General features: G+C 36.0%; 1 protein-coding gene across 2 annotated transcripts in view; it reads left to right on the top strand.

Annotated features, from left to right (window-relative positions):
- Positions 1 to 21692, top strand: part of LOC113061889 (protein phosphatase 1 regulatory subunit 37-like) — a 35603-nt gene that overhangs the window by 5265 nt on the left and 8646 nt on the right. For both annotated transcript variants that reach the window (XM_026231395.1, XM_026231396.1), the window contains 7 exons: positions 12554 to 12651; positions 16611 to 16656; positions 17477 to 17577; positions 18649 to 18768; positions 18847 to 18997; positions 19237 to 19392; positions 19484 to 19596. In XM_026231395.1, coding sequence (XP_026087180.1) covers positions 12554 to 12651; positions 16611 to 16656; positions 17477 to 17577; positions 18649 to 18768; positions 18847 to 18997; positions 19237 to 19392; positions 19484 to 19596 — 785 coding nt within the window. The remainder of the gene's footprint in view (positions 1 to 12553; positions 12652 to 16610; positions 16657 to 17476; positions 17578 to 18648; positions 18769 to 18846; positions 18998 to 19236; positions 19393 to 19483; positions 19597 to 21692) is intronic.

The following is a 21692-nucleotide window of genomic DNA, read 5'->3' on the forward strand; positions in this document are numbered from 1 at the left end:
CTCTATAATTTCTGAAGCTAAACTTCCCACTTTTGTAGCTTGGTTTTCTACACCATTAGTTTTGTTCTCAGGAAAACACTACAGTGTTTGTGTGACACCTGTAAGACTTCATGAGCCAGTGGATCAGATTACAAACCAAACTGCTTGGTCTTTGTTACTCGGTTGTGTTTGCACTGCAGTGATAACATTTTAAAATATGAAGGATATAATTCACATCCATGCATTTAACAGATAAATAGCATTAAATCCGAATTAATTAAATTAATCATTTTTTAAGGCTTTTGTCTCTTACGCTCACCAAGGCCACATTTACTTGATCAAAAATACAGACAAAAAACATATCATATTGTGAAATATTATTACAATTTAGCTACTGTTTTCTGTGTGAATGTTTTGTGAAATGTAATTGATTACTGTGATGCAAAACTGATTTTCCACATGATCCTTCAGAAATCAATTTAATATGCTGATTTTCTGCTAAATAAACATCTTATTATGCATGTATTATTATTTTTTTGTTGTTGTTTGTTCGTTTTTGCCATTTTATTATTGCGGCCCATTCTTCATACCTTGTTAAATACATCTGCGATGATTTGAAAGATGCCAGATCTTCTCATCGTGATTCTGGCTAATTTGGTTCTTCATATGAATTTATGGATCTGATTAAAATATCTGGATTAAGTTGTCGAAGATTACTCCGTGTTCTCGTGTTCCCCGTAAAGGGCAGATGTATCGATACTCGAAACCACGATCAGCAGTGCAGTGATTGGCTGGCTGCAAGACAGCAACGTAATGACATCATATTATTAAAATAGACACCTTACAAAACTTGACACATTTTGGACATTAATAAGAAAACAGCCAAGTACGAAGAACAGTCCCTCGTTCTGCATCGTATGGCATTCCTTTAGACGTATGTTTATGAATTTATGCAGTTACAGCGGTTTAATTTCCAGCTCTTTGCAAATTAATTTTTGACATTGTCACAGGATTTCATTGCATCAATTTATGTGACAGAATAAAAACAAAAGCATGCACATCCCTGGGAAAGCTGTCCAACCGGGTGCTTGACAAAAATCTATCATGGAAATAGAAAAAAGTCGGCATACCTGGGCTCTACAGAGTATCAGAAAGGTGATGTTTAGAGCATGCATGCAGGCTATTCGGCAGACAATTCAAATAATTAAATAAAACAAAGAAATAAAAGCCCTTTGTGTAATGTGATCAATCACCTGTTGCATAAAAGCATGTGTGTAATTGTCTGCCTGCACGCACGCTCAAAACATCTCGTATGTGATAGTCTGTTGTTCAATTCTTGTGTTTTTAGAGCCCAGGTGTGCTGTCTTTATTGTTTTAATGATAAATGTATGTGTCTCTATTTAAAGGTAGGGAAGGCTGTTACTGAGAGATTAGCAGTAGCAAGCTAGCACTAAAGGAAAGGATCCCACCCAATGTGCACTCTTATGTAACTAGATATTCAAGAGGCTTCTTAACTCTGCTGGTGGTTTCATTCAGGTCCTTTTTGATGTGTCTTAGCTAGGGAAAGGGCATGGCTGTCGTGGGTGTGTTTTCCTCTCTTAACCTGTGACCGTGGCACTGCTGTGTGAATGACTTTGAGGTCCACTGTCATCTATTTTGGAGCGTATCGCTCAGATGTTACTGCCCTGTGTTGTCCCTGAGAGCTCACCTCGTGTTTGCCTTTGGCCTCCAAGGCCAATAATGCTGATCTGACAGTGGGATTTTTATATTTTTATTTTGTTATATACACTTTTTAAATATATTTATTGCATGATGTACTAAAAATGTAAAAGTTTTTGCTTTGTCATTTTTAAATGTTTTGTATACAGGCGACAATGTTGTCAAAATGATCCCCATTCACATCCACAACAATCACTGGAAATGCTGTATAATGCATGCCAGAGCAGTAGCTGGCGAGGTCACTGTGTGATGTATAATTAAGATCCAGCGCACATTACTATAGACTGAACACATACTAATGCATGCAATATCGATATTGCTTTCAATAACTTGCGCTTTGAAACCCATTTTCACAAGTTTGCATTTTCAAGCTCCAAAAACGTAGATAAATGTGAAAGTGAAACGCATAAAATGTTTTAAATTTTTAGTTGGAAATGATGTCGCGTAAAGATCCCTTAGCCTCCCTCACAACATAAGAAACGAAGGCTCTTTATTGGCATTGATGTTTCCACGAAGAACCTTTAACATCCATAGACCCATTCTATTCCGTAAAATGTTCTTTATAGTAGCAAAGATTATGGAAATGTTCTACAAAATAAGAAAACATGTTCTTTTGAAATTTAAAATGTTCATTGGGGAATGGTTCTCCATTAAGAAAATTATAAGAAATGTTCTTTTTTGGAAACATTTGCATATTGGTCTTTTTACTAAAAAAATTTTAATGTCATGGTACCAGGGTTCTTTAAGTATCGGTGGTACAGAGTACCCGGTTCTTGACGCATACAGCGATATGATTTCCACGAAGCAGAAAACATGGAAGAATTCTCAAAATCCAGTCATGAAAATTTAAATTACATTTTTATATGGGCAGTCACGAAATTTGTCAGAATTAGCATAAATTCATCAAATCAAATCTCCATATGGACCATTGTCTGTAAATGTTATGCTGGAAAAGTTGGTTGAAATCTAAATCCTGCATGTTCTGCGCATCTCTGTGTGAATGAATGAATGGTTTGTTTACTACATCGTCTGAAGCGTGTGACGCTTGCAGTAATTTCAGCATCTGCCGTCTCAATGAGGACATAAATACATAAAATACATCACCAGAACTGTTCTGAGTCACTTCACAAGCATTTTACCGTTTCATTTGAGTAAAACCAATTTAAAGGTATTCATGGTAACCTGTCAAAATAAAAGTTCATTTTTAAATAAAGGCACTGTGCTGGAAATATTACTATTATTTAGTAGAATGTATGTGATACTGCTACTACTGTTGAAAAAAATTAGAAACTTTTTAAAGAAATAAATCACAATATTTCTTCCATGTTTCAATTTTAATGGCAAATCCCCTTAATTTACCAAAAAATAAAATGTATAAATTCCATTAGTTAAGACAAATTAAATTTGGGTGAAACTTGTTTACTGTTTTTCATAATTATATTACTTGTAGAAAAAATTTAAACACAATTGTTAATAAGTATAAAGATAGGCATTGGTTTTATTTTTAGTGATTAAATAAGTTTTTTTTTTTTTTTTTTTTTTTTAATTAGCATTTTTTTTGTGTTTTGCTTTTGTACCGAAATTGGTACCGAGAACTAGGGCTGCACGATATTGGGAAAAAAATGACATAGCGATATTTTTCTGCGATATATGAAATCTAATCAAATTTTTTCTTACAAACAAAAATGGGGTGAGCACACTTCCATTCTCATTTTAAATGATTTAAACATCGACACCATCGTGTTAACTGATTAATATGCGCGAGGGAGAGAGAGCAAGACAGCGCTCGTGTTGTTTGAAGACGGTGAGCGTGCGGCTCTCTCTCTCTCTCTCTCTCTCTCTCTTTCAGTCTCTATCTCTTGCGTGCTCTCTCTCTCTCTCTCTCTGCCCTGTCAAAACTTTCACTCTATGATGGTTAAGCTGTGCAATTAATTCCGCAAATCACATTCATCAAGGGCCGGGGAGCAGCTGGCCCGTACAGTTAATGAATAACGGATCAACTACGACAGCCTACATCGCACATCCTGCAATCTGACTATCGTGGATGCGTACATCGCGATATCGATGCTTAAATGACACATCGTGCAGCGCTACCGAGAACCGTAGATTTTCACTGGTATCTGTACCGAATACTGAAATTTTGGTACCGTGACAACACTAACTGCAACCTTACAGTAATAGCAATGATTTCAGAGAGATAAGAGGAATAAAGGAACCCTTTTTTTTTCTAGGCTTTGTTGGTCTGTGAGTTATTGGGAGGCTTTCATTTGGTCTCAGTTACTTCAGCTTTGGGAGTCTGAAACATTTGAGTTTTATTAGTTCCAACACTTGTTCAATAAAAAGATATGAGTGTTTTATCAACTTTAACCACTAATGTCGAAGGGTTAAACCGATTTCAGGTTTGTAATCATCTTTTTTTTTTTTACAGTCACTTTATAACAGGTTTGGGAACTTTTGACCATTTCTTTAGTGGCTTTTACGTATTTACTCTTGTCCTAGACCAATATTTTCTACTTTGCAGATGTTTGTGATTAACACTACTAATGTTTTACTTTCAATTTCTACCTATATTATAGTGCTTGGCAGAATTAGAAAAAAATGCACATGTAATTGTCAGATTTGATTAATTTAAATGACTTTTTTCAGCTCTTGAAATTAGGCTACCTCATATATCCAGGTTTTTAAAGACATGGGGAACTCTGTTGTTTTTCTTCTTTTTTCCTTTTGAAAGGTGAAATAACAGTGGGTGAGTGGATGAATCGTACTAAGAAATAGGCCTTTTTTGTGTGTGTATGTGTTTTTGTGTCTGTGTGATATCATTTATTTAATATACATTTTCTTTCATTTTGAGGCCTCCTGGTTGAGAGCCCTTTTATCAAAATATAATAAAAAAACATTTAATGATAAAATAACATGAAAAGACTATTAGCTTTAGTACAATTTGTTTATAACCTAACCACATAGTAAATATACTGTTTTAATATTTACTATGTGAAAACGATCTCTCTCTCAGTTCCATCATTTCTCAGAAGTTTTGGTTCTTGTTTGTGAAGGACATAACTGTGTTAGTGAAGCGTTTGCTTGAGATGTAATGTGAGAGATGTGATGTGTGAAGAAAACAAACCACTGTTGGTTGTTGTTAGTGTGTCAGTTGTGCCAAAAGTGTCCCTATATATCAAGAAACACTGATAATGAACACTGGGTTGTGTGCTACATTTCTCCGGAGAAAAAATGAGTGTGGTGATGTCTGGGCATGTTTGAAGGAGGAGGACAGTATGTAGTTTTGCTTAAGCGTGCGAGCGTTTGCATCTGTACCCCGAGGGGCTCGATTCTGTCTGCTGACAGCACCTCGAGCTAATTGGCAACTTTTAGCTTTTGTTTATATATCCTTATCAAACAGCAGTGTGCAGTTTAAAGGAGCTGCCATTATCTTTGCTCTGAGGAAGACCAGCTCGCTGTACTTTCCGGCTTGAGCAATCGCACGCCTAGAATCTGTTTAAACTGAGACCTAATTACCTTTCCGCCTGAAGGATACACTTTTATAGACTTTTGTAATATGCCGTCGTGATCTTTCAAATGTTTAAAATTTTCAGATGTGTCGTTGTGTGTGGTTTGAGCTGTATTGAAATAGCCTCTGGCTTTGTTACGTCACTTATTAATCTTCTTCAATCATAAATACATTATGCATTATTTACACTGGAAATTGATATTCTGTACTTGGCTTTAAGCGCTGGCTCCAGGACGTGCTGTTTTGTGCTTAACATGTGAATGATCTTCAGAACCAATGAGTTTAGGTGTAAACGCCACTGATGAAATCGATGCAATGTTTTGCAGTTAAGTTACTGGAGATAATATCATTTCAGATATTATGTGTTGGCATACTGTTTTCTGACTTTGAGTAGTTCTTGTTTAGTGATCGACCGATATTGATTTTTTATAACCGATACCGATACCGATTATTTGCATGTTTATGTACCCGATAACCGATATGCAGAACCGATATTTATTTACTGTTATACTTCTGTTTCTGACAATTATTACAACACAAATGAGCTGAAAAAAAAACCATTTTATTTATAACAATCACTCCCTCCTTGCATACAAAAAACTTTATATTTATACACAAATAAATAGAGGGGTCTGAGTCCAAAAAATTTAAGTGCACTGTTACTAAGTGTCTTTGTTTTAAAATAAAAGCTTTGATGAGGTAAAAAAATAAAAACGGGTAAAAAAATAAAGCACAAAAATGATTCTAACATATTGGTGGTGGCGGGAGGGCTATTTAGGAGTGCATAGCTATTTAGTAGTGTAACTTAATACTCCCAGTTAAGCAGAACTAGGTTTTAGTGTAGAAAACAGAGTCTTTCAGCATTCTGCCCTGTAAGCCTGCTTCCTTCAAAAATTTTATGCAGTGGCCGTGCTTGAGGCTTCCTGATCATCAACCCAGTCAGGTGCTGAGCAATATGAACAAACTTTTTTTCCCGAGACTATATAAAGTTAAACAGCACTTGTCAGTTGGCATTTTATGATCTAGATTCAATCTAACGTTAGATCATGAAATGCCAACTGACAAAGTGCTGTTTGAGTATAATTTAATCAACCGCGATTGCGCATGGAGATAATAAATAATTAATTTCCACAAAGCGGTAGGCTATATTTATATGTGTATTAGCGAAATAATTGTTATGTAGTAAATGATAATAAAATTTAGTGTGTTTAAACAAGATAATCTTGTCAAAAGTTTCATTCAGTGGCATTGCTTGAGGCTTCCTGATCATCAACCCAGTCAGGTGCTGAGCAATATGAACGAACTTTTTTTCCCGAGACTATATAATGTTAAACAGCACTTGTTAGTTGGCATTTTATGATCTAAATTTAATCTAATGTTAAATCATGAAATGCCAACTGACAAAGTGCTGTTTGACTATAACTTAATCAACCGCGATCGCGCATGGAGATAATAAATAATTAATTTCCACAAAGCGGTAAGCTATATTTATATGTGTATTAGCGAAATAATTGTTATGTAGTAAATGAAAATATAATCTAGGGTGTTTAAACAAGATAATCTTGTCAAAAGTTTAATTCAGTGGCCGTGCTTAAGCCTCCAGATCATCCGTCAGTTGCTAATATGAACGAACTTTCTCTTCTAGACTGATGGAGAGCAAATACAACAGATAGAGAATTAAATGCAACACTTTTATTTTCAACATGCACTCATTCATGTCTGTTTTATTTAATTCATGTAAAGATACGTCTTTATTGGGGCAGGACATGACGAACACTACGTGACTCAATGAGTTTGTCTCAATTGTTTAGAAACAAGCTGCATAAATTAACTATATCAGGAATTTATGTCTCAGATCTCATTTGTGCATGTCTGTTATGTTAAATAAAGTTGATTAATTAAAGCAAACCAAGTAGAACATATACTTTACCTGTGCACTGAGTTGTTGTTGACTGATCCCCTCAGACGCCCGGGCTGCAATGGCGGAAATCTCAAAACGGCCACAAGATGGCGACGTAAATCGGCGAATCCGATATTACAAAACCGATACCCGATTATGGAAAAATGCTTAAATATCGGGAAAAATATCGGTAAACAGATACATCGGTCGATCACTATTCTTGTTTATTTTCTCTATGATGTTGTGCTTATGATTTAAGGAATAGTTATTTAATCAGAATCGTCATAATTTACTCACACTCATGTCGTTCCAAATTAGTATGACTTACTTTCTTCGGTGGATCATAGAAGATATTTTGAGAAATGCCCCCCCCCCCCCCCCCCAATACAGTGGAAGTCATTTGTAATGAAAAACTAGTTGCTGTTTATAATTTCGCAGAGGCTGAACTTTAGCTTTTTTTTTTTTTTTTTTTTTTTTTATCAACTTCAGTGGCTAAGCTTGTTTGCTTTTTGCGGCCACTTTAAATAAGATATTATAAATAAGATAAGCATGCGATCTACGTCAGAGTGGCGGACCATCCACTGACATTTCTGCAGCATTGTTGGTAGTGCGGCCAGAACGATTTGTGATGCTCTCGACCGTGGCAGTGTGACGCACAGTTAGATTTCCAGTTTAGTCCCATTAATTCCCATGTATTCCCGTTAACTCCCATGGAAAGTTTCCAGTCTTGAAAATACCCAGGATTTTGCAACCCTATTCTGTGCTGTGATGAACCCCATAGTGAATACAAAAATCTGAATAGCTGTTGTGCTTTGTTTGGTTACCAGCATTCTTTAAAATAGTTTCTTTGGCGTTTATTTCATGTTTTTTTCAAGAAAGTCATACAAGTTTGGAATTTTCCATCTGTGTGAATTGTTCCATGTTTATGCATGTTTTTCTAGGATTGTGTGTTGCAGTACCACTCTGTGTATTGATGGAAGTGTACTGAGTTTTAATCTGAAGTAGCAGTCTTTCATTGAGATGTCTGGCCAGCTCAGCAGCACACATCAGTAAGTGTTCTCCACCGGTGCTTTTGGAGAGACGCCATTCAGAGGAATGCAGACCACAGGTTTCCCCAAAGTTTCTCATTGATTCACCTCACTCCTGTGATACTAGGGCTGTCAAAATGGCTGAAAAACTCAATTTGAATTTTGTACTTGTATATTATCAAAATTCGGATTATATTTAAAATGCATAATTTCAGATATGGAAAAGCTGTTGGCTTCTCTCCTGAGGGCGCATCGAGCAAAATATTACTAATGCACGTTTATTCAAAGCATTAGAATACATGTTCAAAATAATGTTTATAATTATAGTTAAGTTGCTTAAACAACTGTAAACAAAACGGCATCATGTGTGCATGCATAGTTTAATACAAAGGGGCGGAAAGCCAATCACACAGAATACATTTTTCAGTTAAAAACATGGGAGGCAGTGGGATGGGGGAAAACACACTATAAAGTCTAGATTTACATGATTACATTAACACAATTACATTAATTTTACATGGCTTTCTAAACATGCGGCTCTCTTGTGCAAGACGCGAGTGCAACGGTTATAGAAGAAGACCCACTTAGTGATGGGAAGTTCGGTTCTTTTCCGTGAACCGGTTCTTTCGGACGGTTCGATTTCAGTAAACCAGTTGAAAAGACCGGTTATTTTACGCCCGACGTAATGACATCATTGGTGATGACGTGATGACATCAATTCTATCAACATTCAAATATATAAAGTCAGCAGTGTTGGGTGTAACGCGTTACAAAGTAACGCGTTACTGTAATAATATTACTTTTTTCAGTAACTAGTAGTGTAAGGCATTACTCGTCTGAAAATGGTAATATTATTACAGTTTTCCCGAGCTAGTTACTTGCGTTACATTTGCCAGTAGCACCTTCATCACACACACAAGGCACACAACACAGAGAACAGAAGGGAAGGGAAGGAGGGCGTGAATGGAACAGTGATTGGTCTGGGTTTGGCACGAGGTATCATTTACCATCACTGATTGGTCGACAGCCGGCAGCAGAGCGGCACGCTCAGACAGATGGGGAAAAATGGAAGCGTCAACAATGGCTAGCTCTTTTTCAGAGGAAGGTTCCCAGCAACAGAAAGCTAGTTTCGACGGGTGGAGATTCAGTAATTATTTTGTAGGGGTGCTCCGATCACGATCGGCCGCTCGTTAATACGCATCTCAGTAAAGCCGGTTCTCTAAAGCGGTTTATTCCATCAGGTGCGTGAACCATATGTTCATACAACCGTGCCAATAAACGCTGAAAATGAACGTGGATTTGCGCATCTTCTCAGTTAATAACGGCTCTGTGTAGTAACAGCTGCTCTATGTGAAATCACGCACCTGATGGAATTAACCGCTGATTAGAGAACAGGTGTACTGACGAGCAGTAATATAAGTGAGTTGTGTAAACAGTGATTTATGTGACTTCAATTATTTCTTATTAAACTGAAATCGAAAAGTAAAAAGTATTTTTTGGAAAAACCACATCCTAGTGTTAGTCTTCATATGCTGATGGATAGTGTTAACACGGATATAGAAAAATAAGGAGTGCAAGAGATTGATTCCTAATGTCAGTTTATTTTTAATTAATACTATAGTAGTTCGGTTCCCTTTACATCTTTAACTACCCGTTAATTTATCAATTGAATGGGTGACCTATCCTCATTAATAGAGCAAACATTTGTCCCCCCTGAGAGAATTGGCAGGAGCCGCCACTGATAAAGACCCTAAAGAACACTCCTCCTTTGTATGTTCTCCCTCCATCTGATGCATCTCAGGCAATTATAGAGTAATTAAGAAAAAAAGATGTAACTAGTAATATAACTAGTAATATAACTAGTTACTTTCTCCAGGGAGTAATAAAGTAAAGTAAGGCATTACTATTTTTGAGAGTAATATGTAATATGTAATATATTACTTTTTTGAGTAACTAGCCCCAACACTGAAAGTCAGTAATCATAACTTTAGTCAGTTAAAACCTCACAATCATGAAAAGTTTACAATTAAGTTTTGTAACAACGCGCCCAAATACAGTTAACAGCAATAATGTGCATACGAGGGTTTAAGTCTTGAAGTTATAAAGTAAATAAATTAGGTGTCATCAACACTCAAACCATGATCCACTTACTACACATAATTTAAATGCCTTCAGCTGTCAACATCTGAAAAGAGATGGCATTTATCCATGTGCATTTGGAAGTATTAAGGAGTGTTTGGTACTCCTTTCCCACTTTGGGAAGTCTGTCTCTTCTCTCTCTGGGAATATTTACTCATGCTCAGACTAAAAAGCTAATGCTTTTCCAAGGACATGCTGTACACAGATTCATGCCCTGTCTGGACTGGCACGGCCTCCATGGCCTCCAAAACATGGATCTGAACTGTAAATTATGCATTTTACAGTTTATGCATTTTACAGTTTAATATGGCACTATAGACATATCCCAACCCGGCTCATATGGTATTAATTATATTTGTGCAGGTCTTTAAATTTGATCTTAAAAATCCTGCAGAAACTCTGTTTGTATCTATGCAACACACAAGGTCCCCTTGGCTTCCTCTGAACTAACACATGATCATTGCATTGCTGATAAAACCATATGAGTGAACTGTTAAATATTAACTACTTTCACTGAGATGATTGTTTCCTGTGATAATCTCTGAGGTTAGTTGTACTAAGTGCGCTCAAAAGGCCTCGTTTCCTGCAGTTTTTGTCTTGAATGTCTGGTTGACGGAGCTCAAAATCTTTGTGTCTTTTTATTTATTTTTATTTTTTTGTAAATTTGGTTGACAACCGTAAACTTAACCACTTTATTTTGTCAGATGTCTGCTTTTAATGGTTAAGTTTACAGATTTGCACATAAACAATGGATGATCATCACAGTTTGATTAAAGTGAAAGTGATTCAATTCTGTGAATGCGAATGCATTTTAATCGTATTAACCTAAAACTTGTGCAATGCATCCAAATGCTTTGTACAACATTGAGTTTTAATGATTGGGCTTTGCTTTGGTATTGCTTGCTTATTGAATACTAGAGATAGAGACTGGATTAAAGAAGTTTTGCTGGAGCGCCAGAATGCATTCTAGATCTCCGCTCATAGAGAAAGAGCCATTGGAAATCTTTTAGAGCAGACTTTAGTTTAATTAGACTGCCGGAGGAGAAGAGAGAGACTCGTGATGCACTCTTTTAGCTGAATAGTCATGTATTAGTTTATTTTTATAGCCCATGTTAGTGATGGTGGTCATGATTAGTCTGCAGTGTATTCGATGATAGCAAGCGTGGACGGATTGCATCCAATCTTTTCCTTTTCACCAGAATCAAGAAATATATCAAGTTTTCTTTAACCCAATGATCTTATACCACAAACAGAATCCACGTTTTCCCATTACAATTAAACATTTAAAGTATGCTAATATCTCACTGTTTTATAGCCTGACCATCAGTATAACCACATTGATGTAAACATAGCACAGCTTTATTCTTGAATTCATCTAAAAATTGGCGCGTAGTGAATTCAGATATCTGCAAAGATCTCCAGAAGAGACGGAAGATGTGATGCAACTCTGTGGATCGTTGTTCACATGCAGCTCCAAACTAAAATGATGTCGATGCAAAAGCAGATACTCATACTTTTCATGCAGAAAAAGTTGAAGAATGATGAAGAAATTCAGTGCACATACTGAAAAAAACAATACAAATATTGTTAATATAATTATAATTGTATTATACTGATGTAATATTTAAGTGGTAATGTAAGTAGTAATTATAAGCAGTAATAATTGTTATTACTACTACTACTACTACTACTATTCACATAAATATTTATAGTAAAATAAATTATTAAACAATTAAACATTGGTTCCACATTGTTATTGGATCTGTAGTGGTCATAAAAGCAATATTGCACAATTACTTTAAATCATTTGTAATATTTAGCATGCCAGAAATTTTTTTTTTAATGTAATAACTTTCTCTGTGATATAGTTATGTTAGCGAAGGATTTTTTTTTTTTTTTTTTTTTTTGCACAATGTAGTAATACGTCATGCATTCATTCTGAATTGCTTTTGGTGCTTTCATTGCAAGCTATTATTATGTTATGGTTAATATGTTTGCATAACAGATAACACTGTGGTTTCAACGCAATGCAATTTTGAGTGAAATGATCACACTTATAGAGCCTGGTATTTTATTTTGGCCTTAAACCCTCCTTCAGTGTGTGTTTGTGTGTGTGTGTGTGTGTGTGTCTTCTGATAACAGTAAGTCTGAATGTGGTCATATGACTGTGGACCGTGCTTACAGGGTCTAAGCGCTTGGTTCCTTGAGCTGTTTCATATGCCGTGTAGTTTATTTCTGCATGACCTTTGACCTCGTGTTGTGTGGTTTTTGTCTCTGCAGCCCAGAATGTGACGGTGGAGGAGATTCTCAATGCCTACAGACAAGCATGCCAGAAGCTCAACTGCAAACCAATCCCTAAAGTGCTCAAACAGATCCAGGTAACACACACATGTATTCATGTAGTCTCTCACATCTGCAGAAACATCACAAACATCATGAGGATTCTTCAGTCCTTCATTCAAGGCTATTAATGCGACGCAAATATTCATCTGAAAACTGTTTTTGAGGACTGAAATCATGACTGAAACACAACGTTAATTAATGTTTCTCCGATGGCATGTTTTATCTGTGTTAACAGCTTTAGCAGGTAAACATGTCAGCTCTGTCCAGGCTTGGACTGGATTGATAATATTGATTCCTTGAATTAAATCAATCTTTCTTTGTCTACTCTGGTTTCCAACAATGCGTAAACAAAACTTAGAAGCTTTGCACAGTTCACAACTCTCAAATTTAGTCAATTTTATAACTAAATTTAAGCAATAATTGTGATTTTGATGGTCTTCAGTGTGACAAAGTGTAGGTTTCGAGCGAAATGCATGTACCTCCAGAAAGCCATTCACTATTTATAAACTCGTTAGTCAGCTAGAAGTAATTCACTTTAGAGGAGCATTTTGTTAAATACATGCACTATATTACATATTAATTCGATTTCAATTTTTACTTTTTTGTTTTTATTTTAATGTCTTAATGTGTTTAAATAAAATCAATAGTGAAAGCAAGTTTTTGTTTCATCCACTGTTTTTATTTTTTAGCAACAAATCGGTGTGGAAATATAATTATATAAATGCATATAGTATAATAAATATGTGCTATTTAAATGTTTATATATTTGAGTGTTGATTATTTAATATATCAAAGGGATAATCCATCCCAAAATGGGTGTAGTAACTCTTTAAATAATTAAAATATTTTTTATATTTAACTGTTTAAAACCAAAAAAAATAGTTTTTTATCGCCTTATGGCTCACTTAATGAAAGCCTCTTTAAGACAGTGCTGTAAACATATCATTCTGAGCCAACAAACGTTCACGGCTTCCTGTCCACACACACACACACACACACACACACACAGAGTTCCCAAATTTGACTCTGGGATTTGCATATAGTGTTTTATTGGTTTGGTTAGAGCTCAACCAGAGCGTGGCTGTTTTCTGTCAGTAAACATTGAACTGTATGACTTCCTGTAACAGATAGGGCTTCACGATTAATCAAAATGAATCATGATTAAGCAGAAGCTGCGAATGTCATGTGCATCTCGTCAGTGAAGAATGGTTCTGTGATCAGGAGTAAATTCTTTGACATTTTGATAAGCATGAAAAAAAAAATGATTTTTGTCATTATATTAAATGTATAAAAACATACAGTATGTGAATTACTGGTATCAACTCAAATTTGAGTCTGTTGTTTTTGTCGGATGTTTTGATAGTCATGACTCATTTCCAAAGTTTGGTTCCCGTACAAAAACTATGCATTTTGAGAATTGAATCATCGCATCATGGGTCCGACAGACTTGTATACATTATGAGGGTCAGAAAGTAGACTAGATCAGTTTTCATTTGATTCCAAATTAAAAATGCATGAAAGATTTGAGGTGAGACTCGGCAGGTGTTATAATGAGGATCAGTGCAAGCAGTTTCTCCCATCTGCCATTGTAACTGAGTCACTGTAAACAGACGGACGGAGAGAAATCATCTCATCATGGCCTGATGTTTGCACAGAGATGCCAACTTACACCACAATCCCTCACCAACCAGCTCTCCTCCCTCTCTTTTGTGTTACCCATCTGTTGCTTTTCCACTCCTTTAATTTTCTCTACAAGTGTACTGTTTTTGTGCCGTGTGTAACCTGTAGTTATGCAGAAAGGCATCAGTCTGTTGAACCCTTCCAAGGGCATGATGGTACATTTCCACTGGGAGTCCCCAGGGCAGAAAATAGCCAGTCATTACTGTGTGTGTGTGTGTGTGTGTGTGTGTGTGTGTGTGTGTGTGTGTGTGTGTGTGTGTGTGTGTGTTTTTTTCCACCATCTCAGTCCGTGCTTGGGCTCCTCTGCTAATTGCTAAGTCACCCTTGTAAAAATGACTTCACAAACAGGACTGTAAAAGAAATTTGCTGAAAAAGGAGGAGAGAGAGAGAGAGACTAAGAAGATTAATGCTCTTTTTAGGTCCGTTTACTTAGCAGAGATTATATATATCATAATGTTAAATATGTATGGAATGTGTGTGTGTGTGTGTGTGTGTGTTATCCTAGTGCAGTTCCCAGGTCCAAATCATAGTAGACTTGTTTATGTTTGATGTTTTATAATGATTGTAGTGTGTTTTTGGGTTCGTTATATTTCTGAAGATAATTTCTCAGGAATTTGGTAATTTTTAAAACTTGCTATTTGCAGCACTATGCATCTTATTGTACTGATTTCACAGATTTAAAAAAAAAAAAAAAAGTGCAGGGTTGGGGGTTCGATTCCCCTGGGAACACGTGATAGGTAAAAATTGATAGCCTGAATGCAAGTTGCTTTGTATAAAAGCGTCTGTTAAATGCGTAAATGTAATATATAAAGCAATCGATTAAAGTTTTAGTTTTTATGTAAGTCTGTTAAAAGCATTTAAATGTAACATCAACAAACAAAATGTGGTAATAATAGAAAAATGGACAGATGTTTCTGAGAACTTAAACTTTATTTCTATCCACAGATATATTTGCGCTCTAGTTACCTGTCCCTCATGTGATCGTAAGACCCACAAAACAGTTTTAGACTAAAATTGGCCTTAAATCTATGCTGTCTTTAAAATATGTGCTACAAAGTACATTAGGAAACAAAAAGCATATTTAAAACATGACCAGCTTTTAAGACAAAAACAAAAAACATAATAATATATATATTGCTTGTCATTTTCTGCTATATTATCACCAAATCTAGGATGATTTTTTCTTTATTATTATTATTATTATTTTTTTTTTTGGTTAACTCATTTTCTTTCAATCTGCTCAAGTTTTGTTCTTCTTTGTGGAGCTGATTGATTAAAGGCCTCATTGATCTGAGCTCCTCAGCTTTTAAGTAAAAAAAAAAAAGCATCATATGTGGATAATTGTTAATGTTCACCCAAAAACTGCATGCAGAAGCTCATGATCCCTCAGTTACAAAAAGAAATGCAAAACCTGTGCTAACTGAAAGAAAACGAATCAATGAAAGCGGTTAAGCCAATATTTGCTTAATTGAGTCTTAGTCCTGTGTCAAATGTAACTTTCAGTTTTTAATCATATTTAGTAAACTTGTCATGTTTAAGCTTTAGTCTAGTTTTATTCAGTAGAAACGTACATATTGTCTTATTTTTGTCTTACTGTATAATGGTTAAATTGATGTATTATTTCTTCAGAAGTTGTTCTTTCACCAATAAGCACAAATCAATAGAATATTGAATCGCATGCATTGTTTATTTCATCAATTTTAACGTTAGCGTACAGATTTATAACAGGATATCTATTAGAGGCTTTAGACTTTAGATATACACTCGCCCTCTCTTCGTTATGAAAACTGGTGGAACAAAAACCTACTCTATTAGATATTATAACAGAGAATTGGTGAGTACAGACGGCAGCGTGTGGCTTGTGTAACAGCAGAAACACAAGGCTCATTGAAGTCACATTAGAAAAGCTCACGGCAGCGTTAAATGTCAGGTTGCTGACTCTGAATGCTTCTTACTCTTTGCTGATCAGAGAACAAGTCTCGGGCCGCTGGCCCACGGTGTTTCACAGCACAGACATCAGTGTTTACACAGCCTTCAAAGCTATGAATTCAGCATTTATACTGGCATACTTTCAGCTCTTAGTCCGTTTGTTTAAGTGTGTTGGGTAATCAGGAGACATGTTTCAACACACACACAGTGTATTTATTGATTCTTATGTCTCTAGGTGGAGGTTTACAATTTTTAGAGTTTGGTAGTTATTTTTAAACCACTTGTCATTGCACACACACTTTGTTATTTAGGGTTATATTAATGACCTACCTCTCTGATAATATTCATCTCTCGATAGCTAACTCTCTCTTTATTTTTTCCATAGGACTTAAAAGACCTGACACAGCGAAACGAGTGCCTAGATCTCAAAGGTGAGCAGTGTTCGGTGTTTGCGGTCATTAAAAGCTCAGGGAGTTTTAAAATTGTATATTTCCAGTCTTGGAATAATCATAGAAATTTAATGCAATAATAGAAATATTCCTTAAAAAACAGTTATGAAGCGGCATTTAAAAAAAAAAAAATTCAGCAAAGATGCATTTAATTGATCAAAAGTGACAGAAATGCTATTAATAATGGTACAAAATATAACAAATTAGTTCTTTGAATCCTGAAAAATAAAGTGTATCACAGTTTCCACAAAATATGAATAATAATCAGAAATGTTTCTTGAGCAGTAAATCTTCATATTTTCATGATTTCTGAAGATCATGTGACACTGAAGACTGGAGGAATGATGCTGAAAATACAGCGGAGCATCACAGGATTAAATTAGATTTTACAATATAATTGTAATTGTAATAATATTTTTCTAAAAGTAGTATATTTTAAATTGTACCAACCACAAAATGTTGAGTTTTATGAATATATGCATTTAATGGGCTCCGAATAGTTAATGCATTGAGTTTCACAGTTTCATTCAGTCTCATGCACATACACTCACACGCTGGTTCTCCATTGAGTTCAGCCTGTTGAGACTGGTTTGTGTAGTTAATGTGTGTGTGTCCATAGACAAGCTGATCTCACATCAGATGAATCCAGTTAACTGTTAATCAGAAGGTAGCAGAGAATTCATCACTATGTGTTTGACTTTGATCTGTGCTTTTACCAAATAAAGTGCTATGAAGAGCCGTATCAGTGCAGATGTTAAATCAAATATCTCTGTCTTTATCTCTCTCTCTGTGTTTTCCTCAGGAGAGAAGCTGGACTATAAATCATGTGAATCTCTGGAGGAGATCTTTAAGAGGGTGCAGTTTAAAGTGGTGGATCTGGAACAGACAAACTTAGACGAGGATGTGAGTGCTGCTCTTTTTTGACCTCGTTCATCCAGATTTACGAACGCAGGGTCATTGTTGTTCTTTCCATCTCGAAGACTGCATGTGCTTCTGTTATGGCCAGTGCGGCGCTCTGATTTTGTTATTTAATGAAAATACTTGTCATATGTTTAGTGTGTTTGGTTGAGGCATGTGTTTCTGTGTGTGGACTATGTGTTCTGAAACGGTTTGTGTTTGTCCAACATAAACACAGATACCAGGAGCTCTGGAGAATAATAAGTTACTTAAGGTCGCTCTTGGCATATGCTAACTGTGATTGATTTAATGCAATAATCTAGCTGTAAGTCATAATTTGGGTGAATCTCAGCATCTTCCATATGTATAAACACAACTTAAGGGAGTGTCATGGAAAACTGGATTATTTTTTTTTTTTTTTTTTTTTGAAATAAATAAAAGATATACCAGGGCTTGACAATAAGGACTGCCCGATGGCCCGGGGCCAGCTTTAAAGACATTTGGGTCGGTAGACGGATTTGTAATTTGCCTGATCGGGCCACTGCAGCGTCATCATGACATTTCGTAATTTGCATGTGTTTTTAAGACTTAATTTAAAAATTAAAGCGATTAAATAGCATTTAAAAATCATTATTAAAATGCAGTGGTTGCCTCTCATGTACTTGTAGTTCAAAATCACAGTGTGTGTGTGTGTGTGTGTGTTTCTTCCTATTTCTGTCCCATCACTAGTTTTAGATTCTAATGCCATCATATTTAATGCACATTAAATTACACATTATCAATTTTGTTGATAAAAGTGTTTATCTACTCAATGACTTCCGTCATCTGATTGCCATTTTATAGTTTTTAATTTCGAATTACTTTGTTAAATAAATTTACATATGTACCATGATGTTTTCAGTTTTATATGTATAACCCCCCCCCCCCCCCCATCCAACTGTTGTCATGGTAACTCCGGTTGTCTGTATGTGTTTGTGTTGTGCATCTCGTTTGTAAGCTCCAGAGTCGGCACAAAACAGACGGTTATTAATTCTGAAATGCTGTGCAGAATGAAGAGTGTTTCTTTCTCTCTCTCAGGGAGCGTCTGCTTTGTTCGATATGATCGAGTACTATGAATCCGCCACTCATCTCAACATCTCCAGCAACAAGCACATCGGCACACGCGGCTGGCAGGCCGCCGCTCACATGATGAGGAAGGTGAGGCTTGAGTTACGCTCAGTTCACACTTTACTGACGAGCTGATCTCCTCATGTGTGTGTGTGTGTGTGTGTCCAGACGAGCTCTCTGCAGTACCTGGACGCCCGTAACTCCCCGCTGCTGGATCATTCGGCTCCGTTCGTGGCCAGAGCTCTGCGGATCAGCGGCAGTCTGACCGTCCTGCACCTGGAGAACACCTGCCTCTCCGGACGACCGCTCATGCTGCTCGGTAATTAATGAATAAAAACACTCTGGACATTAACCCTTTGAATCCTGCACTATCATATTAAATGCACATTACGAACGGCTTTATTTTAAGGTGTCCTTGTTACAGTGTATGTGTGTATGTGACCCTGGAGCACAAAAGCAGTCTTAAGTCTCTGGGGTATATTTGTAGCAACAGCATTTTAAACCATCTTCTCTCAATAAATTGTGAATGCAGCAATTTAACGGCTGTTTGTTTCATAGCCACAGCCCTAAAGATGAACATGAATGTCAGAGAGCTGTATTTGGCCGAAAACAAGCTGAACGGTCTGCAGGATTCGGCTCAGTTGGGGAATCTGCTGAAGTTCAACTACAACATCCAGAATCTGGACCTGAGACACAATCAAATACTGGACTCAGGTGTGACCTCTTGCTGTTAATGGTGTCCTACTTCAGTAGTGTCTGAACCTGTTCTTCAACCCGCTGTGTTTGCGTCCGCTCGTTTCCTCAGGGTTGGCGTATATATGTGAGGGTCTGAAGGAGCAGAGGAAGGGTTTGGTGACTCTGGTGCTCTGGAACAACCAGCTCACACACAGTGGCATGGGATACCTGGCCGCCGCTTTGGTAAACACACACACACAAGTTTCCATTAGCAAATCCACATCCTTAGTGCTTTTATTAATGGATTTTGTCCCAGGGCTACTCACACTAACTATTCGTTTGTAACAAGTGTGTAAACCTGAAAGACATAGGGGTTACACTTCTTTTTAATGTGTCGCTGTTACAGTGGAATACATTTAAGTACTAAGTAATATTAATTAAAGGCATTAGGGTTGCACGCAATTATGCATAATTTACCGTTATTACTAAAGTAATTATGCAACATGTAACAAGGAAGCTACATAGTAGAAATATAATTGCTTAAATGCTTGAAAATAAGGGTCATAATAGGGCTGTATCTAACCATTGTTTTTCTAATAAAAGACTAATCTATTTGGACGATTGTTCAACTATTCTGGTTATTTGTCCAAATTGTCCATTTACAACCAATTTTTGACAGAAAATAATTTTATATGTGTGTATATATATATATATATATATATATATATATATATATATATATATATATAATTGTTTTAGCCTTAGTTTAGTCTGTGCTGCTATGAGGGGCCGTACAAGCCATAATTCATTCTGGCACTCTCACACACATACATTCTCCATTCACATACATATATTCTTGCTTTCACACACTTACATTCTTCTTACACAGGCATACATTTCTACTCTTACACACACTTACATTGTCCTTTCATATGCGTATATTTTTGCTTTCACACACACATACATTCTCCTTACCAATACATATATTTCTACTCTCACACATACATTCTCCTTTCACATACATATACACACATATATATGTATATAGAATGTATGTATGTAAGAGAAGACTGTATGTATGTGCGAGAGAGAGTATAGTTGAAACGGAAGGCAGGTTAGGTGCGATCAGACTCACAGTGACAGGTCTTGATCAGGATGGCGGAGGTAGATGATGCAGCCGCAGAAGTATTTCAGCGAGCTATATCTGGGTTTTAAAAAAATACATAAATAAATATTATCTTCGTGAAAAGGTTGCATGGCCTCGTCATTTGAGCGAGTTGTGATTGAGGACGCGAGCTTAGCCTCAGTCATGTTGCCAGATAGACGTATTATAAGCGTCCAAGGATTTTCTTTTTTTTTTTTTTTTTTTTTTTTTTTTAGGAAGTGAATTAAGTGGGAGGCAAGTTAGGGACAGCGATATCTTTATATTATTTAATTAACTCAAGACTCATTGTGGTTTATTTATTTTTAGATTTTTATTTACTTATTTATTCAATTGCACAGCTCTGCCTGCAGCAATAACTCAGTGCTAGACTAGTGTTGTATAAGCGCCACCTGCTGTCAGAGATTGAATTAGCAGTTTCATCGGAATCAGAAAGCGCTTTATTGCCAAGTGTTTACACACAGAAGAAATTTCGTCAGGAGCTTCCAGTACAGAAAGTACAAACATAGTGCAAACACACACACACATATAATTAAGGAAATAAAACTAATAATAATAAATAGTAATAATAAAATATTAATTCAGCCCATCTGATGTTTTTGTTTTGTGCACTTGCTTCATGTTGCATATATTGTTTGTTTGTTTGCTCAAGGTTAGTTTGGCCAGTAACAGAGCAAAATAAACATTTAATAAATGTAAAAACGAAGAAAAAGAGAAAAAGAATAAGAACTAAATAAATTGGCAATGAGAATGGGAATCGGCTCATTTGATTGTAAAATAAATAAAATCCTTATCAGTGCATCCTTAACTGGAATAGTTAGGCCTGAAAAAGAATGGTTTATTTTAGTTTTATCTTTGAACTATTGTACATATTTGTGCAAAATGGTTATTATTTATTACAATACAATGTTACAGTCAACAATTAAATAAGTCTTATTGATTGATTGATTGATTGTGGCAAGTCCTGTGAAAGTTTTTCCAGGGCAAGTAAAAAAAATAAACCACTGGCCAAACTGGACCAGTTGAAAACTTATTTAGCATTAAGCCCTGTTAATACAATCAAAATCAGTGTCTTAACACTTGTACACAGATCTGTAAAACACATAGGTTGCATAATGATATGCTCAAGTTAAAAACTTAAAATATGTACTTGAAAAGAAAAAAGGATGACTTTGAA

The sequence above is a fragment of the Carassius auratus genome, chromosome 43 (assembly GCF_003368295.1).
Source record: "Carassius auratus strain Wakin chromosome 43, ASM336829v1, whole genome shotgun sequence".
NCBI lineage: Eukaryota > Metazoa > Chordata > Actinopteri > Cypriniformes > Cyprinidae > Carassius > Carassius auratus.